This window comes from Portunus trituberculatus, chromosome 40 (assembly GCF_017591435.1).
Source record: "Portunus trituberculatus isolate SZX2019 chromosome 40, ASM1759143v1, whole genome shotgun sequence".
NCBI classification, from domain to species: domain Eukaryota; kingdom Metazoa; phylum Arthropoda; class Malacostraca; order Decapoda; family Portunidae; genus Portunus; species Portunus trituberculatus.
Window position 1 is genome coordinate 25,256,972 of NC_059294.1, and position 20,178 is coordinate 25,277,149.

Here is a 20,178-nt window from a genome sequence, read left to right on the forward strand (position 1 = left end):
TTTAATAATTACTTAATCGCGAAGACATAATGTGTCATGTGTATATACGTTATCCTAATTCTGAAGGGGAAAAATGATAGAGGTATATATACTATCATAGCACCAGTATTCGTCATCCACTTTTTCATACATAGAGAAGTATAACTTATCTAAAGTATTGTATGGACAGAAAACTCGGTGCGCCTCAGTCCACTCCAACGCCTGACGCCATATCAGTCCATGTCAACATGGCGCAGTGTCGGGAGGCTTGTCAGAATGTTGCCCGCGGAGAGGCGTCGAGCAACGGCCTGGGGTCACTCGGGAGAATGTCGCAAGTGTCACAGGGACTTATTTTGTGTAACAGGAAACCGCTTATCTCGAGTATGTGACCGCTGGTAAAGGGAAGGGTGAAGGCTTGCTAGTGTGCACGGCAAGCCGCCTAATGCACTGCCATACACTGGACTAAACGGCGTGTGTTAAGCGATTCACTGTTATACGAAATAGCAGGAATTGAAGTAATGCAAGAAATCTTTTCACGCTTCTACAAGTAAGAAAGGGATTAAAGAGAATAAATTTTACAGTTTGTACTCACTTTGAAGATTGGAAGTGGCTTTAGAACAAGTGAAAATGTCTCAAAATGATTACTACGAAGGGAAAGATGTACTAGATAGATGTTTGATGGTTGAAGGTTACGATGTTTGTGATGCAGAAGATACGCTACATACTTCTTATTAGAAGTCTAATATTTTTGCTTTAAGTACCTAATAATGACGTGAGTTGCATCAAACATAGCAGTAGTAGTTGAATGTCTAGATTGTTATCCACAGTATTGAGAAAGCTGGAGTAAGAGTGTGTATATATATATATATATATATATATATATATATATATATATATATATATATATATATATATATATATATATATATATATATATATATATATGTGTGTGTGTGTGTGTGTGTGTATATATATATATATATATATATATATATATATATATATATATATATATATATATATGTGTGTGTGTGTGTGTGTGTGTGTGTGTGTGTGTGTGTGTGTGTGATGCATTAGATACTTTATATTGCTCATCTCTTAAGTACTCAGTAACATGTATCGCATTAAAGTATGCAGTTGTAGTTGAATATATAGTTTATTATCAGTAGTATTTGGAAAACTGGAAGAGGAGAAGTAAATACGCACTCTATGATTTGTGTATCGCAACATGTGTTGTAAGTATCCAGGTGGACAGGTAGCTCGTATCGTGTCGAGAATGCTTTTTAGGGAGCATCAGTGGAGGTAAGAATACATACTTAAGGGAAGAAAGCCTTACTGGTCAGCTGTGGGTGTTATACTTAAGAGTTGTGATGTGTGTGCGGGATATTTCTAGTGCCGGCTGTTTTTTAGGAGATTAGAGAGTGTCAGGCGGTGTACGGGGGGCCGGCGTAGGAGTGGACGGCGCTGATAAGGAGGCGGTGGAGGAGTGCCTGATAAAAGATGAAAAGAGGGTGGAGACTTGCCATGGCGTGACCTATTTGATTCTCTCTCTCTCTCTCTCTCTCTCTCTCTCTCTCTCTCTCTCTCTCTCTCTCTCTCTCTCTCTCTCTCTAAGGAAGTGCCAGTTCATCATTTCAGGAGACTAACCAGTAACGAGTGAGTTCCCTGAAGGAGCGACCACTGAGCTTTCCTCCTCAGCGGTAGTCACAGCAGTTCTGGGGAAGATGCTAAACACACACACACACACACACACACACACACACACACACACACACACACACACACACACACACACACACACACACACACACACACACACACACGGGGGTGGGGAGGACAGTAAGGAAGTCGTCGTGAAATCCCCGGCATGTGTGTCCGCGGCGTGGTTAGCATGCCTCCCATCGCCTCGTGGTGGTGGTGGTGCATATTGCCAATAAGCTGGTCGCGCTTGTGGAAGGGTTGAACGTGACCCGGTGCGCTACCTCCAGTGTCGGCAGGTGGTCCCGCGCGTGCCTCGATACACCTCATGACTGCTTAGGCCGCACCCTTTTCCCTGCACCCATGAGCAAACCGCTACCCTCGACTTTCCTGCCCGACTCCCAAGGCACATGTTGCATTGTTGCATTGACGTCGACAAACCTCGAGTGTAATGCATCATCAGCTCAGAGGGAGGGAAGAAAAATAGTTAACTTTCCAGAAAGATATATCTTGGTATGTATTATGGTTAAGATTGTCTTCCCTTCCTCATGGCATGAAACTGTATTCGGCAAGATTGCTAGTATTCCGACGCAGTGATTCATACTGTAATTTAGATAATTAGGCATTCATATCGAGATAATCTTGTGGTCTAAATTGATGTTACCTGCGACCCACCTGTTTTTTTTTTTGTTAAGGAATGCATGGCTATAGTCGTAGAGCGGCTTTTGTAGTAGTGTCATGCAGTGCTTGGCGGTGGCGTGTGGGATGTACGTACCACTACTTGCTGTATTTTTTTCGTTTGTTCTAGTGGGACGAAGCAACATGCAGGTTGCTGAACGTACCGTCCGCTTTGCTGTGGAGAACGTGAGGTAGGTCGTCTGTATTGCTCTAACACACACACACACACACACACACACACACACACACACACACACACACACACACACACACACACACACACACACACACACACACACGGCCCGGTAGCTCAGTGGTTAGAGCGCTGGCTTCACAAGCCAGAGGACCGGGGTTCGATTCCCCGGCCGGGTGGAGATATTTGGGTGTGTCTCCTTTCACGTGTAGCCCCTGTTCACCTAGCAGTGAGTAAGTACGGGATGTAAATCGAGGAGTTGTGACCTTGTTGTCCCGGTGTGTGGTGTGTGCCTGGTCTCAGACCTATCCCAAGATCGGAAATAATGAGCTCTGAGCTCGTTCCGTAGGGTAACGTCTGGCTGTCTCGTCATATAGACTGCAGCAGATCAAACACTGAATTACACACACACACACACACACACACACACACACACACACACACACACACACACACACAGTTTTACAGATAGAGCAGTAGATCAGCAGAAGGCATTACCAGTGGAAGTGGCGCGTGCAAACAGTAAGTTTTATTGTATTTAATTTAATATCAGAAGGCGTGACATTACTAGACTGAGTAACGTCTGGGAATACTGAATCACTCTGAGCGTCGAGTTTCGGTGTGTTTCATTTGGTGTTCGCCGCTGAGGTAATGTTGCAGTGTGGTTAGGGCTGCGAGGAGGCTTGTGTGTGTAGGGCGGGTGCTTGAGTAAGGAAATGTGAGGCAGGAAAGGATTATTCTTCTGCTGTTGGTTAGGTCTCTCTCTCTCTCTCTCTCTCTCTCTCTCTCTCTCTCTCTCTCTCTCTCTCTCTCTCTCTCTCTCTCTCTCTCTCTCTCTCTCTCTCTCTCTCTCTCTCTCTCATCCAGTCGTGCGTGCTTGGTTATAATCAATTACGAGTAGTCACACACACACACACACACACACACACACACACACACACACACACACACACACACACACACACACACACACACACAAGCAGGCAGGCAAGTAGAAGTTTATCTCAAGATGGTGTGCTGCAAAGTTCAAGTAACAGCCAAAGTTTTAGTTTGTTTGTGACTGCAATCAATTCCTGTCGGTTCTTTTTCCATCAACGTAGTTTGAATTAATGGCCGAGATAAGTGAAGTTTTGATCACGTTTGTGGTAATGTTTATAATTTTTTTTTTTTTTTTTTTTTTTATACTTGGTGCTGTAATGATAGTAATATAGTTTCCCATTTTTAACCATAACTGCAGTAATCTTAATCGCCATTCTTGTTTGTAGGTCAGGACGGTTCAGTCTTCACAGTGGCGGGGTCATGGGTCACATGACTGGAGGAAATACAGTACAGATGCATGGGGTCGGGTGGGCGTGGCTTCTGAACGGAAGGATGTCTGTTGTGTTTGGGCTGGGACGTGGGAGACTTGTCTGTACCTTCAGCAGGCGACGGTGTGGCGGTGCGGAGGCGCGGAGGTGGTGCACATTACGTGGTGTATCTTGGTGACTCACGCCTGACTAACCCAGTACACAGTGACGTCATCAGGCTTTGGCATTGCCTCCAACAGTGACAACGCGAGCGCCCACACACACACACACACACACACACACACACACACACACACACACACACACACACACACACACACACGGATCTAGTCCAAGAAAATGTTTGCCGATCGTATCATGTACACAAACAAAGCAAGATAAGGTGATGTAGAAGTAAGATCGATGGCTTATTGGACATGAGTCCGAAGGGCGCGATGATGCCAACCTGGGAATGCTGTGTGGTGATTTTGGGGTCACTTCAAGGGGCTCGGAATTACCTCAGGTCACTGTACTGGGCGGAGCGTGACTGGATATATGTGACTGCCTACCCATTATGTTGTTACTCGTAAGATAACAAGAAAAGTTATGTTAGAGAAAATTCAGCTATGGACTTTATATTTGGTACTTTAAGCCACTGCTCCAGCTATTACGCCGTCAGTTCTAGTAGAAGTGGTAGTAATAGTAATTAGTAGTAGTGACAGCAATAGAAGCAACAACTATGATATTGATAATGATATTTGTAGTGCTAGCAACGACACAGCAGGGACAGTAGTTTGCATTATTATCGAGAATTGTGAGTCGCTTGATACATTTCACGTAGAGACAGGAAAGATAATGAGACGTCTGGAGGGTCTTTCAATGCCGCCCTATGTCTACTTTCCCATGTTCAATCTAAGGCTGATATTCTATGGTGAAAATTGAGGAGACTGTAGGAGGGGTGAGGGTTACTATGTCGTCGCTACAGCTTGGTGTACCGAATGCTTTGTATTATAGGGGCAAATTGATTAAGGGAATCATTAGAGACACCGTGTGAACCAGACCGGTGTGTTGTGGATTCGGTTTCATTACTAACATTTCTCATCCATCATGTTGAGTTATAGTTAGCTGTTGTAACATCGGTGATAGGAGGGAGATGAGAGGCAGCAGGCAAGATGAAGCGATCTGGTGTTGACATAATGTTCTGTTCCTTGTAAATTATTGTTTGATTGAAGTGGTAGTAAGAGGGAAGCCCAGTTTTGCATGACTGCTCGAAGTGGGTCACCTCGTGTGTGTGTGTGTGTGGGGAAGGCTGGGAGCCTGTTTGGTGCAGTAAAGTATTCGTGAACGTTATGGGTGTATTTGTTGATTGAATTGTCAAAAGTAATTGTTTTATATGTGATATCCTCATCCATGGCGATGGTTAAAGTGCGTTTGCACCTACACGAATCTACTTCAGGACACCACGTTTATAATAGTTCTCCACGATGGAAATCGTATTTTCTGGCGGTCATATTACGGGCATCACTTAAGAATATAACGCAGTCATGACGCGGATGTAAATTTACTAGCATATAAATATGATGCCGACTCGTTACAGGCTTGAGAAGGAATATATATATATATATATATATATATATATATATATATATATATATATATATATATATATATAGATAGATAGATAGATAGATAGATAGATAGATATAGATATAGATAGATAGATAGATATAGGTATAGATATATAGATGCGGGATAAATTGGACAAGGAGACTAGTGGAAATGCTACATATGTGAAACTGTTGACAAAGACGTAATAGAGACCCTTTTCTCTCATGTCCGCGTTTGAACCCTTGCATTTTTAAACGCAACATGATCTGTGGGAGACGTGTGTTTGTCCAGCGGCGTGTGTGTGTGTGTGTGTGTGTGTGTGTGTGTGGGCAAGGTGGAGGGAAAGAGCGGCGAGTTTTACCTCTGGCTCTTTTTGCAAGGTCGAGGCTTTTAAGGTCACTTGTAGTATTAAAAAGGCTTTATCCACACGGGGTCTGGTGTTGATATTCCCTGTCCTGGTGCGTGAATATCCGTATGTGCTGTAAACTTTGTTTAGTGTTGAAGATGACTACACATGTTTTCCGGGCGTCATGTTAAAGTAGACCGCTGCTTTGCCTTGTGATGAAAGATCTTGTTATAAGAGTAGTTGGAATGTGCTTAGGAGTGGTGTGTTGAGGAGGAGGAGCAGCAGGAAGAGCTACAGAAGAAGGAGGAGGATGCTACAATAGAGGAGAGAAGAGAAGAAAGGGAAGGATGGGTGAGTGTTGAATAGCATGGAGTTGCTTAGGAGAGGAGGGGTGAGGGAGGGGGAGCAGTGAAGGCATTGTGACACCTCATCCCCTCCATCTTGATAACTTTCTGGTGGGGACAATGGCGACGCAGACAATACCACTGGCGGGAAGCTGTCAGGTATGCCGCTGTGTGACTGCCTGCTGCCCGCCACACACACACACACACACACACACACACACACACACACACACACACACACACACACGTACGTACGTACGTACGTACGTTCGTATTCTGAAACGCTTTGTTGTCTTTAAGGGTTGTTTCTTCAAAGGCCATGGAGATTAGTTAAGTTTTCGTGGGTCTCTCTCTCTCTCTCTCTCTCTCTCTCTCTCTCTCTCTCTCTCTCTCTCTCTCTCTCTCTCTCTCTCTCTCTCTCTCTCTCTCTCTCTCTCTCCAAGCATGTATCATTACCCTCTCTACTTTAACCTTCCTATCCCTTCTTGGTAGTGCATTTCTTTGACAATAACGAGAGATATAAAGAAACTCGTTCTATTTATCCCCACCTGTGTGTTCCACTCCCGCGCGACCTTGTCCTTCAAGTGGTAAAGAAAATGTGGGCCCGTTACCTACCACTTATCTAGTCTGTCTGTTGCTTAAAGCTTAGCCCATCCTGACTTTTGGGGGAGCAGGAACAAAAGTGGAAAGGGAAAAAAAACTTGGCCATCCTGAATTAGGTTTGGGGACGAGAGAGAGAGAGAGAGAGAGAGAGAGAGAGAGAGAGAGAGAGGACGTCCTGATAAAGATAAGAATCACCGTGATGAAAACCGTGGACGTAATTATGAGGCGGTGGTGTCGTCTCAGTTTCTTAGGCAGGGACTGATGAGGCTTGCATCACCACCACCATCACCATCACAATCTTAGCTCCTTACTTTCCACCATTAACACTCAGCACCACCACTGCCATTACAAATTGTATCAATGTCTTTCACCATGCTGCCCTTCCTCATGCATTAATAATGAGTTCATGGCAGTGTTACCTATTAACTGAGGAAGGACACGAGGATGTTACTTTTTGGTATACTGCGTCACCGTAACACAGTCCACCATCATTAATATCCATTCACCTAAGCCTTTACTCAACACCACCACCACCACTACTGCTAGCATTACCTATTTTCTCTATACTGCCGGCTGCCACCACCACCACTACTGTTATCATTACCTATTCTAACTATACTGCTGGCTACCACCACCAACTCCACCACCACCACTCCCACCACTGCTATCATTACCTATTCTTCCTATACTGCTGGCTGCTACCACCACCACCACTACTGATATCATTACCTATTCTTCCTATACTGCTGGCTGCTACCACCCCCACCACCACCACCACTACCACCACTGCTATCATTACCTATTCTTCCTATACTGCTGGCTGCTACCACCACCACCACTACAACTTATACTTCCTCAGTTCCTCTAAACGTTGCCAGCCCGAAGCAGATACATCTACCTCCTTCCTCTTCCTCAGTCTCTCTCTCTCTCTCTCTCTCTCTCTCTCTCTCTCTCTCTCTCTCTCTCTCTCTCTCTCTCTCTCTCTCTCTCTCCAAATGTTCTTCGTGTACTACCTGTGGATCACTAAAAATTACATTCTCCTCTCGACTTCCTTTTATCACTTCATGTACACACACACACACACACACACACACACACACACACACACACACACACACACACACACACACACACACACACACACACACACACACACACACACACCTCAGCTTCCTCATCAGCCCAAACACACAGAGAGAGAGAGAGAGAGAGAGAGAGAGGTGGGTATGTTGTGTAAGTGCGTGTGTTGGTTTTCCTCTTTCCCAGCAGTGGCCTCCTCTTGTTCCGCTTGTCCCCCCTCCTATCTCTCCCCCCCGTCTCCCTGCTGTCTCCCGTCCCACCTTTTGACGTCAGGTCTCGTAGCAACAAGTGGTGGTGACGTCAGCACGCCGCCTGTGTGACGTCAGTGTCAAGCGGCCTTCAAGGAGGTGACTCGCTAAGCCTTGTCGGTGGTCCTTGGTTCTCGTTGTCCTCGTAATCGTCGTCCTCGTCCTGCTCCTCCTCCTCCTCCTCCTCGTCCTCGTCCTCGTCCTCCCTTCCTCCTCCTCCTCCTCCTCCTCCTCCTCCTCCTCCTCCTCCTCCTCCTCCTCCTCCTCCTAGAATGTCTTCCTTGTGTTCATTTTGTATTCACTGTTATAAGTTTTTATTTTATTGTTTAGTACCGTGTTTTGTGTCGAGTAGGGCAAATCGATATTTTAAAGTGTTTTTGTCTCACTAAAGTCGTCGGCTCTCTCTCTCTCTCTCTCTCTCTCTCTCTCTCTCTCTCTCTCTCTCTCTCTCTCTCTCTCTCTCTCTCTCTCTCACTCTTTAAGATGTCACACACACACACACACACACACACACACACACACACACACACACACACACACACACACACACACACACACAACAATAACATTACACACGCGACGGGAGTTTGTGTTGCAAAATGCTACCACAAGATGAAATTACCTTTGAATAATGATGAACAAGTGTAATTTTGAATGTGGGTTTTCAAGCAGCAGTACTCGAAATTTTCAGAGATCTGTTGATTGAACTTATTTATTTATTTATTTATTTTTGTGGGGGAGTGCACACCGCATCAGGTCATGTGGATCTTTGGCAGTGCTTCTTGACTTGCTTTTATCTCTAGGTTGAATTAGTACAGTAACGCATCTTTTTATCAGTTGGCTTGCCTTTGAAAGACAGATAAGCAATAAATGTTTGTTTGCGTGTTCAGGAAAAGATCAGATGGTATACAAGAAATTTTACTACTACTGCTGTTTCTTCTACTTCTTCTTCTTCTTCTTCTTATTATTATTATTATTATTATTATTATTATTATTATTATTATTATTATTATTATTATTTTTATTATTATTGTTCTTATTATTGTTCTTCTTATTATTGTTCTTCTTCTTCTTCTTCTTCTTCTTCTTCTTCTTCTTCTTCTTCTTCTTCTTTACCACCACCTGGTAGCGCTGGTACTGTGACGTGGCATTGCTATACAGTGGAATAGAAAAACTATAACAACAACATTTTACTTTTATCTTCTTATGCATATTGCTAATTTTGTATGAATACCCCACAAAAATACATATACATTAACAAAATTAAACAAATTAATAGTTGACCCAAAGTATTTAAGTGAACAAATGAAAAATAACAAGCAGCCTTCGTGTTTTTTTTTTTTTTTTTTTTTTTTTTATACCACATGCATGGATATAAGACTATCGCACTGGCGCTCCTACACACACACACGCGCGCGCGCGCGCCCGGTAGCTCAGTGGTTAGAGCGCTGGCTTCACAAGCCAGAGGACCGGGGTTCGATTCCCCGGCAGGGTGGAGATATTTGGGTGTGTCTCCTTTCACGTGTAGCCCCTGTTCACCTAGCAGTGAGTAGGTACGGGATGTAAATCGAGGAGTTGTGACCTTGTTGTCCCGGTGTGTGGTGTGTGCCTGGTCTCAGGCCTATCCGAAGATCGGAAATAATGAGCGCTGAGCTCGTTCCGTAGGGTAACGTTTGGCTGTCTCGTCAGAGACTGCAGCAGATCAAACAGTGAACACACACACACACACACACACACACACACACACCGTTTCCTCCTTCCCTTTATGCTTCCTCTCGTGCTATTGACTCTTACTATTGAACGCTATGGGCCGTGGTGGAAAGGTTAGGAGGATGGAACCTTATGCTACGGGGAGCTGGAGCAGATGTGTTTTGGCAGTGGTAGGAGTAGAGGTGATGGTGGTGGGGATAGAGAAGGAAGAGGGACAGGTTGTGACAGGCACTCATAAGTTCAAATTCGTGTTCTAATGAGTTTGGTCTTCTCATCACTTGGTCTGTATTACCTGTACTCGAGCGTGCGTGCGTTCACCTGCCTGCTTTACGAGTGGTAGGAAGGTTGGAAGGAAGGATGTGAGCCCTGAGTTATCATGCCCTTATATCCTGCCGCCGCTTAGTGTTGCTCTTGTTCTTGTCCCGTGCAGGATGGATGGCGTGGATGGCGGTGGGTCGGGAGGCGGCAATGGTGGCTCGACCGCCAACGACCCCCTGGCCACTGTAAGCAGCGAAGGCGGTGGTGGCGGGGCCAGTGGTGGGGGAGCTACAACCATTCCCGCCGTGTCCACCGTCTACGTCACCATACCCCAGGCAGGCACCATCGTATCCGGAACTTCCAAGAGTGTGAGTACCTGGTGCAGCTCACATCATCCACTTCATACGATGTCAACCATCTTTACTTCCTTTCATCCAGGTTACTTAACAACTTTCACGATGTTTCCTTTCATTTCTTCCCATGCATGTATGTATATATTATCTTTCCGGTTCCCGCTTCTTCCTTTTATCCAATTATCAATACTCCCGTCTTTATCTTACCCTGTCGTTATCTTACCCAGTCTTTATTTTACCCTGTCGTCCAATTTTTTTGCATCGTCTCCCTTTCGTGGTTTGGCTTGCCCTGCTTTCTTTTCCTTTCACCCGACATCTATTTCAACTTCCCAGCAAAGTATGGAGTACGTGGGTTCGTCTCCCCCTCCCCACCCCCTCATTTCCGACCTCCACACCCACCGCTCTCTGTAACTCCCTCACGGCACTTTGGGATTTTTCTGCACCAAACAGCTACATACACGTGGTGCTTGGGAACTTCCCCTCTCGCTCACCTTGCACCAGCTCTCACACCTGTTACTACTCGTTCCTCACCTCTTTCCCGTACCCGCGCCTGACACCCCACCCCTCTTCACGTTTCTTTTCACTGTGCTGTATAGTATCTGTATTTCCTATCTTTGATGCCGGACCAGTGTACAGTACATTGCCCCCCTCCTCTCTCTCTCTCTCTCTCTCTCTCTCTCTCTCTCTCTCTCTCTCTCTCTCTCTCTCTCTCTCTCTCTCTCTCTCTCTCTCTCTCTCTCTCTCTCTCTCTCAGCCACCACGTGCTCAAACGTGTAACCTACCTACTACATCCCCTACCCAAGCTATTTTGTTTTTGCACCAGTATGAAGGAAAATATTCTCGAAATAAGAAGTAATGAGTTTTTTTTTCCAGCTTTCCTGTTTTCATTTGTATAATTTTTAGTCGATGGTGGTTTTATGAGATTCATGTAGATTTTTTCACTGGTGTTTTGGTGGTTTGTTCTGTTAGCAGTTGTCGCACATCCATAGGATGTGCCATGGTTGTGCTTGTGTATCTATCTATCACTCTAAGGCAGGTGATTGTGTGTTTGTCTCTTGTTCAATAGTGAATGACTAGAAAGAAGACAAAATGTAAGCAGTTATAAATTGTTCAACGGTACATGGCGTGTTTTGTTTACATATTTAAAGAACAAGTATTTGACGTGCATATTGGCCAGCTACCGTGAAAAGAGCTTGGAACTTTAGTTATGTGGTAGTTTGATTTTCTTTTTCCGAAAGTACCATTATCCATTTTAATTAAAACCGAATAGACGGGTAACTTTTGGGGATAAATTTGGTAAACATCCCTGAGTTGGTGTGCTGCATGCCCAATTCCTGCCTCCAGCCTCGGGTGGTCTTGGAATGGAATACGTTGATGGGAAGTGACCCTCGTCCCAGGGCCTGATGTCAGCTGGGTAATGACGTCAGTCTTAAAGCTCCGCCCAGAAATGACGTGGTTCCTCTCCACTGCCCTTCCCGCTCCCTCTTCCCGACAACTCTCCCGCCGTTCCCCCAAAAATACTATTAATAGATGACGTAGCGCTGTGGTCCTGTTCTTAGAATCGTCTGTGACACAAGAGGTACTATTTCCTTAGTGTAGTTTTACTTTATGCATGGATAGTGTTGATGATCGCTGAAGGTCGTCGATAGTAGGGCAGTCGCCGCATAACTCACAACCATCTGGTGGTGTGTGGCATTTGGATAGCATTACCGGCAAGGTAAACTGTTTTGTATGTTTTTTTTTTTTTTTTTCTAAGACGATTCCTTGAGCTGATGTTCGCAAATATTTTCCCTTGCATTCCTCGTTTTTGTAATCTCTTAAGTGCTTTTTTCGACAGAAATAAGTTCACTATTCCAAGTGTGGTGGCACTCCCAATCGGCTCGTCCCTGTTAGGCGCCCCCACTCCCTTCCCTCATTGGCCTCGTGGACAGCTGGCAGTTGTCGACTTTTACTTTCTTAATTTATTAATCATTATTGTGCGTATATTGTTGTTGGTCAGTAATGCTCAGTAGAATGTTGAAAAATCTCATTGTACTTTCCATGGTGGAGGCTATGTGAAAAGTAAGGGTTGTAGATATTGATATGGAGTGGCTGTGGGAAGGTTCGCGTGGCGAGAGTTGGCGAGTGTATCACCCCAGCCCGGCGGCATGACGTCGTCACTTTTGTCCCACGCTCGCAACCGTCCACACGTGCCTGTACTGGTCTCCGACCCTGTAGTGGTTGCTGTTCTGCTCCGCTCATTGGATTACAGTGTTATTCTCGCCATAGAAACTTCTGACTATCAATCAGGTGTGTCATTGGCGGTGTTTTACTTTGTCTGCTATGAACAATGGACTGGGCATTTTGCCTACCACTCCATGAAGAGAGTGATAGAGGTTTGTAGGGATCCATTCGTGCTGGCGTGATACCCTTTGGAACATGTGGTGCTAGCAGATTTACCCTTGGGAGTTAAGTGATTATTCCTACTTGAAATACCCTTGAGTGTAGGAGATACCTAAAGGATATAAAGCTACATTTTGGTATTTTTCATAGTGCCATTGAGTGTTATTTTTTATGACGTCAGCTTGACGTTGCCGGCAGAGGGGTGCAGGGATCGAGCCAGAAAATTGTACCAAATGCTCCCTGCCCCCCAGTCCTCCCTCGCGCCACTACCAAACTACGACACCATGGTTCGTCTTGGATTACTAGCACAGGCGGCTTGTACATCTTGTAACAGAAATTAAGCAGCCCTATGACATTAAATGCATCGTAAGAAATGACATGTTGCGTAAGTGGTTGTCTTCCTGTTCTGTTGAGGCCTAGTAGCAGGAAGTGGTCGCGCCCTTCGCTAGACGCACAGGAACAACACGCTCCACAATCTTGCTCTTCAGCGTTTCATGTTGATTGTTTTTCATGTTGCGAGTCGCATCATTATCCCTTCGTTTTTGCACTCAACTCATAAGAGAAAATAAATTGATATTGTAGATGTAAAATTTTTCTAACTTCCGCGTACTAAATTATGTTGCGTGGCTAGCTATGAAATAGATGAACACATGAGGAAATGTCACGTTTTATTTAAATGAATTAATGAGAGGACTGGGTTTCCGATAGAGGTGATGTCATAAAAATTCAGTAGAGAGCTTTGCCTACTAACATAACTGATTCAAAGTTACGTGCATACATGTTAATTATGTTTAATTAATTATTATATTAATTATAATAATCTTAAGTGTTTTGACTTCATATAGTTGGTTAGTTATAATTTTAATTTTACTGGCAAAATTCTAGAGGTTAGAGATCTGTGCGTGCGCGCGTGCCCGCCCCTGCCTGCCTGCTTGCCTGTGGTGGCCATCACCATATAAAGTTCCATGGGTAGAAATAGTGTTTTTATATAATAGCATGTTTCAAAGGGGTGTGTAAGTGAAACCAACATTGCTTGTATTAATCATATTTAGTACCCAGCACTTCTACTTAGATGAGGTTCATATCAGAATCATGTTGAGTTGATTAATAATCCAAGTAAGTTGGATAAAGAGAGGCATGCAAGCAAGGTTTCCCACTTGGATGGAGAGCCATAAGATCTGTTGTGTAGTTGTATGAAACTATCATGATTAGTATTTTCCTCCCAAAGATTGTCAATCTCTTCACCAACCAGAGGTATATATGATTAATATGCATGTCAACTTGGAGTCTCATAGATATCAGTGATGATTAGCTTAAGTGGGAATACCATTTATAGTTTAACTGAGTAATCTCTGCAACTAGTGTTAATTCTGTCAACTGAATACTAAACCCTCAATATTTAAACATGTACATGAATTATTGCAGTTCATTGAACATGTTACTGTATATGTACATGAATGTCAAAACAAAGAAATGTAACAGCAACTTCATGTACACTTTATCAGCGCGAGGAGATTATCACCACTAGGGCATGATGCACAGATCTGTAATTAGTAATAGTTTGATTAGTAATATAAGCAGATTTTCAGAGAACAGCAGATCAGGCTGGTTGATCAGATATGTAGTCATGATACTGGAGTGTTGTAAAGATTATCTCAATTTTTCGTATTATGATGTAAAAATTAATGTTTGGAGTGACAAATTGCATAGCTTATTTAGGGAATAGTTACATTTATTTGTCTTAGGTGTTAGAAATGATGTGACAGATTGATAATGTACGTAGAGAAATGATGTGACAGATTGATAATGTACGTAGTGCTGTTTATTGTGATTCAAGGTCTGATATTAATTTTTACAACAATTATTGATTAGTAAAGGCAAGTATTATGTAGTGGATTTATTAGTAAAGAAAATAATATTGAAAATATTTGAAGATTAAGACTTGCAATAAAAAAGACATCTAACGCCTTGGTTTCTGCTTGTTTGAAAAGCTAATGATGTAGGGCAGTTTGAATGATATATTTATTTGGGAGAAAAGTCCGAACGAGACCCAATGACAAGGTATTGTGGGACAGTTGTGAAGGTAGAAAAAAAAATTAGTTAGATAAAAAATAGATGAAATGTCATCCATTTTCTTAGGTAACTGATTCTACAGTGTCTGCAATTTTAAGAGTACAATAGGTAAATTGGATAACTTCATCAACAGATTCAGAGTGTCATCCAGCAACCAACACAGCCTAGTGTTATTCAGAGTACAGCCTTGCAGACAGTGCAAATTTCAAAAGGAAATGTTATTTTATTGAAGCAGCCATCACAGCCAGCAAATTCAGTGATACAGTCAGCCAGTGGAGGAGGTCTACAGACTGTTCAAGTAAGTTCTTTTTTACTGACATATTCCCACAGAGTACACACTATTAGTTGAAAGACATCTTGCACGGGCTGTTGGTTAACTTTTTTGAGTAGTACAAAGTCATAATCACTTCAGATAGGGTGATTACTGGCCATGTCTATAGACTGTCACTTGCTACCCTTAGAAGATCAAGGAGAAAATTTGAGAATTTGGAAAGGTTGCCCAGGGCATCACTGTGATAGCTGAATCTTACAGTAAACTAAGGTTTTATATATGTGATTTTCCTGTGTATTAGGAATATGCACAACCTACATGAAGTACAGAGGGGATAAATTACTAATGGCACACTTGGAGAATGCTCTACTAGAATTTTTGATGGGGTAATCTATCCTTTTTTATGTCAAAAGTGTAATGAAATGCAACACTTTCGAATAAAAAAAAAAGTTTATCATGGTATTTTACCACAGTGAGCATCTTGATGTCTAAACATTATTTGGTGAAATAATAATAAAATTTTTACTGTTTTGGAAGGTAAAGTGGTTTTAAATCTTTGAATATGAATAGATATATCATCAACATTAGATTTAAATCTAGTCTAGTGAGAAAATTATTTATCAATTGTAAATTTTATGCAGGTTTTGGAAGCAGGTGAAGATCAAGAATCTTCACGTAAACGTCAAATACTGGCTCGTCGACCTTCATATCGAAAGATTCTCAATGAATTAGGTGGAGGAGAGATATCAGGTGAAGCTCTTTGAGTTATTGAAACAATGGAGAGTTTTCAGAACTAACATGTGTATTTTTGTTTATGTATAGAACTTGATTTTACATGTTACTACTTAGAACGAATTGTGTAGAATAATATGTAAGCTCATTCCATCTTCATGTATATAGATGTGTGAGAATGGGACTGGTTTAGTGCTGCCACCTGTGACACTCACTAGTCCTGAAAACTCCCTATCTATATGATTATTATTTTCCCTTGGTGTTGTTTTATTCATTTGAAGTCTATAATATAAATGTGTTAAATTTCTCTGACTACTTCAATTTAAGTAAAATGTATAAAATTTCTGACTTCTAGACAAAGGTGACGCAGGCAGCTCAGATTCCTCACAAGACGAACCAACTGCAACTGTGACCATTGGGGGACAACAGTATCAGACAGCAGGTTTGTTGAAAGGTCCGTCTGCCACGCTGCATTGGTAAACTGCATTCCCTTTGTGTACTATGCATTTTAGGGTATTATTCCTCTGTGACAGCTTTTGCTGGTAATTACTACACAGTAATGGTAGGGTTGCAGAAAATTGTCAAATTGTTTTTGTAGAAGTATCTTATTACAGGTTTTGGAAAAATGCATCTGTTTCAGTGATTCTCAACCAGGGGATTGATGGTGAAGGAGAAGTTGAGAATCCCTAATCTAATTTGATTGGTCTTATCTTAATTTCATCTTATAAGAATCATGTGAGTAGATGGAGGATCTACTGGAGGGTAAAATGAGTCAATATATGTGTGTCCTCCAAAATCTCAGTCCTGAAGCAGACCAGTTAGTAATTTTTTGAGGAGCCTGGGGTCACCATCCATTTTGTTCAGATTGTTTTATCATTCAGCAGATAATTCAAAATTCCTTTTATGGAACATAAACAATAGTAATGGCTTGTGTATCATGTGTCTGTCACAGGGGAGTAATAGTCTATATGTGGTTGAGAAGAGGTAATTTTATAGTTTACCATGAGAATTAATATAGCTTGTGGAGCTTTCATGTAATGTAATTGCAGAGATTACAGTTAAGCTTTTTCTTTTTTTTTTTTTTTTTTTTTTTTATTATTATTATTATTATTATTATTATTATTATTAGACCAGTTATTAGGCAACTCACTAATTGATGAACATGTGCATTTTTCCAAGAATATATCAAAAAAGGTGAATACTGTGAGTTCATGGTGTTTTTGAGATATTGCATTTTTATGGAAAATAGATGGCAACACATTTAATGAGCAGTAAGAAAATATATCACAGGTCCATAATTTACAGTAAAAATTTTATAATTGCATGAGGAAACACACACACACACACCTCTGGCTTGTGGCTTCACAAGCCAGAGGACCGGGGTTCGATTCCCTGGCCAGGTGGAGATATTTGGGTGTGTCTCCTTTCACGTGTAGCCCCTGTTCACCTAGGAGCAAGTAGGTACGGGATGTAAATCGAGGAGTTGTGACCTTGTTGTCCCGGTGTGTGGTGTGTGCCTGGTCTCAGGCCTTTCCGAATATCGGAAATAATGAGCTCTGAGCTCGTTCCGTAGGGTAACGTCTGGGGCTGTCTCGTCAGAGACTGCAGCAGATCAAACAGTGAAACACACACACACACACACACACACACACACACACACACACACACACACACACACACACACACACGAGTTGTGTGGACCCCCCATAAAAAGAAACACATAAGGAAATTGGAGAGACTACAAAAAATGGCTACAAGAATGGTTCCAGAATTTAAAGGGATGACATATGAGGAGAGACTAAAAGCTATGGATCTACCAACCCTGGAACAGAAGAGAGAGAGGAGATTTGGTACAAGTTTATAAATTGATTAACGGAATGGATCAAGTGGATAATGAGAAACTAATCCTTAGAGAAGAATATGACATAAGAAGCACAAGATCACATAGTAAAAAACTGAGGAAGGGAAGATGTCTGAGAGATGTTAAAAAATTTAGTTTCCCACAAAGATGTGTTGAGACTTGGAACAGTTTGAGTGAGGAAGTGGTGTTAGCAAAGAGTGTACATGGTTTTAAAGAAAAATTGGATAAGTGTAGATATGGAGACGGGGCCACATGAGCATAAAGCCCAGGCCCTGTAAAACTACAACTAGGTAAATACACACACACACACACACACACACACACACACACACACACACACACACACACACACACACACACACACACACACACACACACACACACACACACACACACACGAGCATAAAGCCCAGGCCCTGTAAAACTACAACTAGATCAACACACACACACACACACACACACACACACACACACACACACTTTGCAAGCAAGATAAATTTTTATGGAATGAAGCATAGTTGCATGAATAATTGTACTGCTGTTGTTAAATTATGGGTGTCTAAATGGTGAATCACTATCAGCAGATGTATGCTGTTCCAGACTGTTCTCTATTTACTTCCACCCACACAATATGCTGCTTTATTGTAAATTTGATCCTCCATTAAATGAAGTTATACACGACTGAGAGAACTCATGATGGTGCTCTAGTACTTGGAAATGTGTTCCTGCTTACTTTGCTAAATGCTTATGGCATTTAAGGTTTGCTTTATTGCTTGTATAACATGATTATTGTTCCATTTTTTTCATGCCTGTAATATCAGATCCAAAGATGATTGTTTCTTTTACTGTCAAGTATTAAAAATTACAGCACATAATATTTTTGGTGCATTAAAATGATAATGTACAACTTGATTTTGAAGGTCAGCTTCCAATTACCTAATTATCAGTGTTTAATTTCATCTTACTGAAACATAAGTTTATTTCTCAGTTCTGCATAAACTTTCAATTGATGGAATAGAGATTTGCTTTTTAAAATGTTAACCCATATCAGTTGAAAATAATGTCTATAATTGATGAATGAACTTGGCTTGCACATTACCATCACCCAGCACAGACTGCACTTTGATGTTTCTTATGCAAGAATTAAATGTAAATGAGCTGCTGAATAATTTCAGATTTCTATTTTTTTTTTTTTTTTTTTTTTTTTTTTTTATTTATTTATTTTTTTATTTATTTATTTATATTTTTTTTTTTCTTCTTTTTTTCCCACTACCGTGATGTCTATTCTGCATCATTTTCCACTTTCATACCCCTTAATGTGTGTCCCCATTATGCTGTCCTCATAAAATGCTTTGCCCAAGTCTGACAAGGTAAAGGTCCCAGTATGTAACATTTGTTTACTTTTGATGTCTTTGTACTGAGACTTAATACATTTATTATAGAGGAAATGAATTACCTAATTATTATGAAATAATATATACATTAATTGAAAGTTACATACATTTCACCCATCAAGATATGTAGCATATTTAATCTGCAATGTGACCTGCACTTGTGTAAGAACATAGATGGCCAACTCTTATGCCATAATTTGAATTGTATAGTATGATGCACTTTGTGGTCAGTTATGTATCATGCATTCTCTCTCTCTCTCTCTCTCTCTCTCTCTCTCTCTCTCAAGTCATTATAACAAGTAACATAATAAGTTAAAGTTGACATTTATTACCTTCCCACAGTTCTTCCTGCTAGTGGATTACAGTTGGCAGGTCAAGGGAGTGACGGTCTCCAGACCCTCGCCATGACTAATGCAGCCACTGCTGGAGGGGCCATCGTCCATTATGCCCAAGGCTCAGACCCACAATTCATAGTCCCAGGTGAGATTTTTATTTTATTATTTATTTATTTTTACTTCTTTTCTGCTCTTGTTTGTGCTGACTTCCCTGCCAGTCACTAATTTAAAGGAAAGAATGTACAATACAGGAAAGAAAAATAAAGAATGAACCTGAGTATACATTTCTGATTGGGTTTTTAACCCCTTCAGCACAGGGACGTACACATGTACGTTTTTTCTCACTCCGTACACAGTACAGGGACGTATACGCGTACGTCCTCTTCCATTGCAATCTTTATGGCTGAAGTAACAACACGTTTTAGCATGCTGGATGGCTAGTTTATGGTCTGTGGATACTGTGTTGTGCTCTGGAGGTTTCTCAAGCTCTGCCCACAATCCTGGGACCCAATGATATGCTGAGTTGTCAATGACGTCGGGGAATGTCACATGCCACTTACCAGAGTTTGCCTGCCCATGTGAACCTTTTTGCCATTTTTTTGACATTGAAATTATAGATAAGCTTTGTGATTGGATGAACAGGAGTGCTGCTGAGTATTTTACTGTGACAAAAAAATGTAAGGTGAATGGACTGTTATGGAAACCTATAAATAGTAATGACATATATGTGTTTGTGAGTTTGTTGA

At 41.8% G+C, this 20,178-nt stretch overlaps 1 protein-coding gene across 8 annotated transcripts in view; it reads left to right on the forward strand.

Moving 5' to 3' along the window:
* Positions 1-20,178, forward strand: part of LOC123516267 (cyclic AMP-dependent transcription factor ATF-1-like) — a 46,055-nt gene that overhangs the window by 16,484 nt on the left and 9,393 nt on the right. For 2 of the 8 annotated variants that reach the window (XM_045275523.1, XM_045275519.1), the window contains exons 2-7: positions 2,486-2,546; positions 10,204-10,399; positions 14,973-15,137; positions 15,752-15,860; positions 16,198-16,296; positions 19,440-19,577. In XM_045275523.1, the coding sequence (XP_045131458.1) occupies positions 2,500-2,546; positions 10,204-10,399; positions 14,973-15,137; positions 15,752-15,860; positions 16,198-16,296; positions 19,440-19,577 (754 nt within the window). In that variant the 5' untranslated portion in view covers positions 2,486-2,499. Of the gene's footprint in view, positions 1-482; positions 527-2,485; positions 2,547-10,203; positions 10,400-12,438; positions 12,760-14,972; positions 15,138-15,751; positions 15,861-16,197; positions 16,297-19,439; positions 19,578-20,178 lie in introns of those variants that run through there. The other 6 variants (XM_045275526.1, XM_045275527.1, XM_045275521.1 and 3 more) reach the window with 5 other exon arrangements.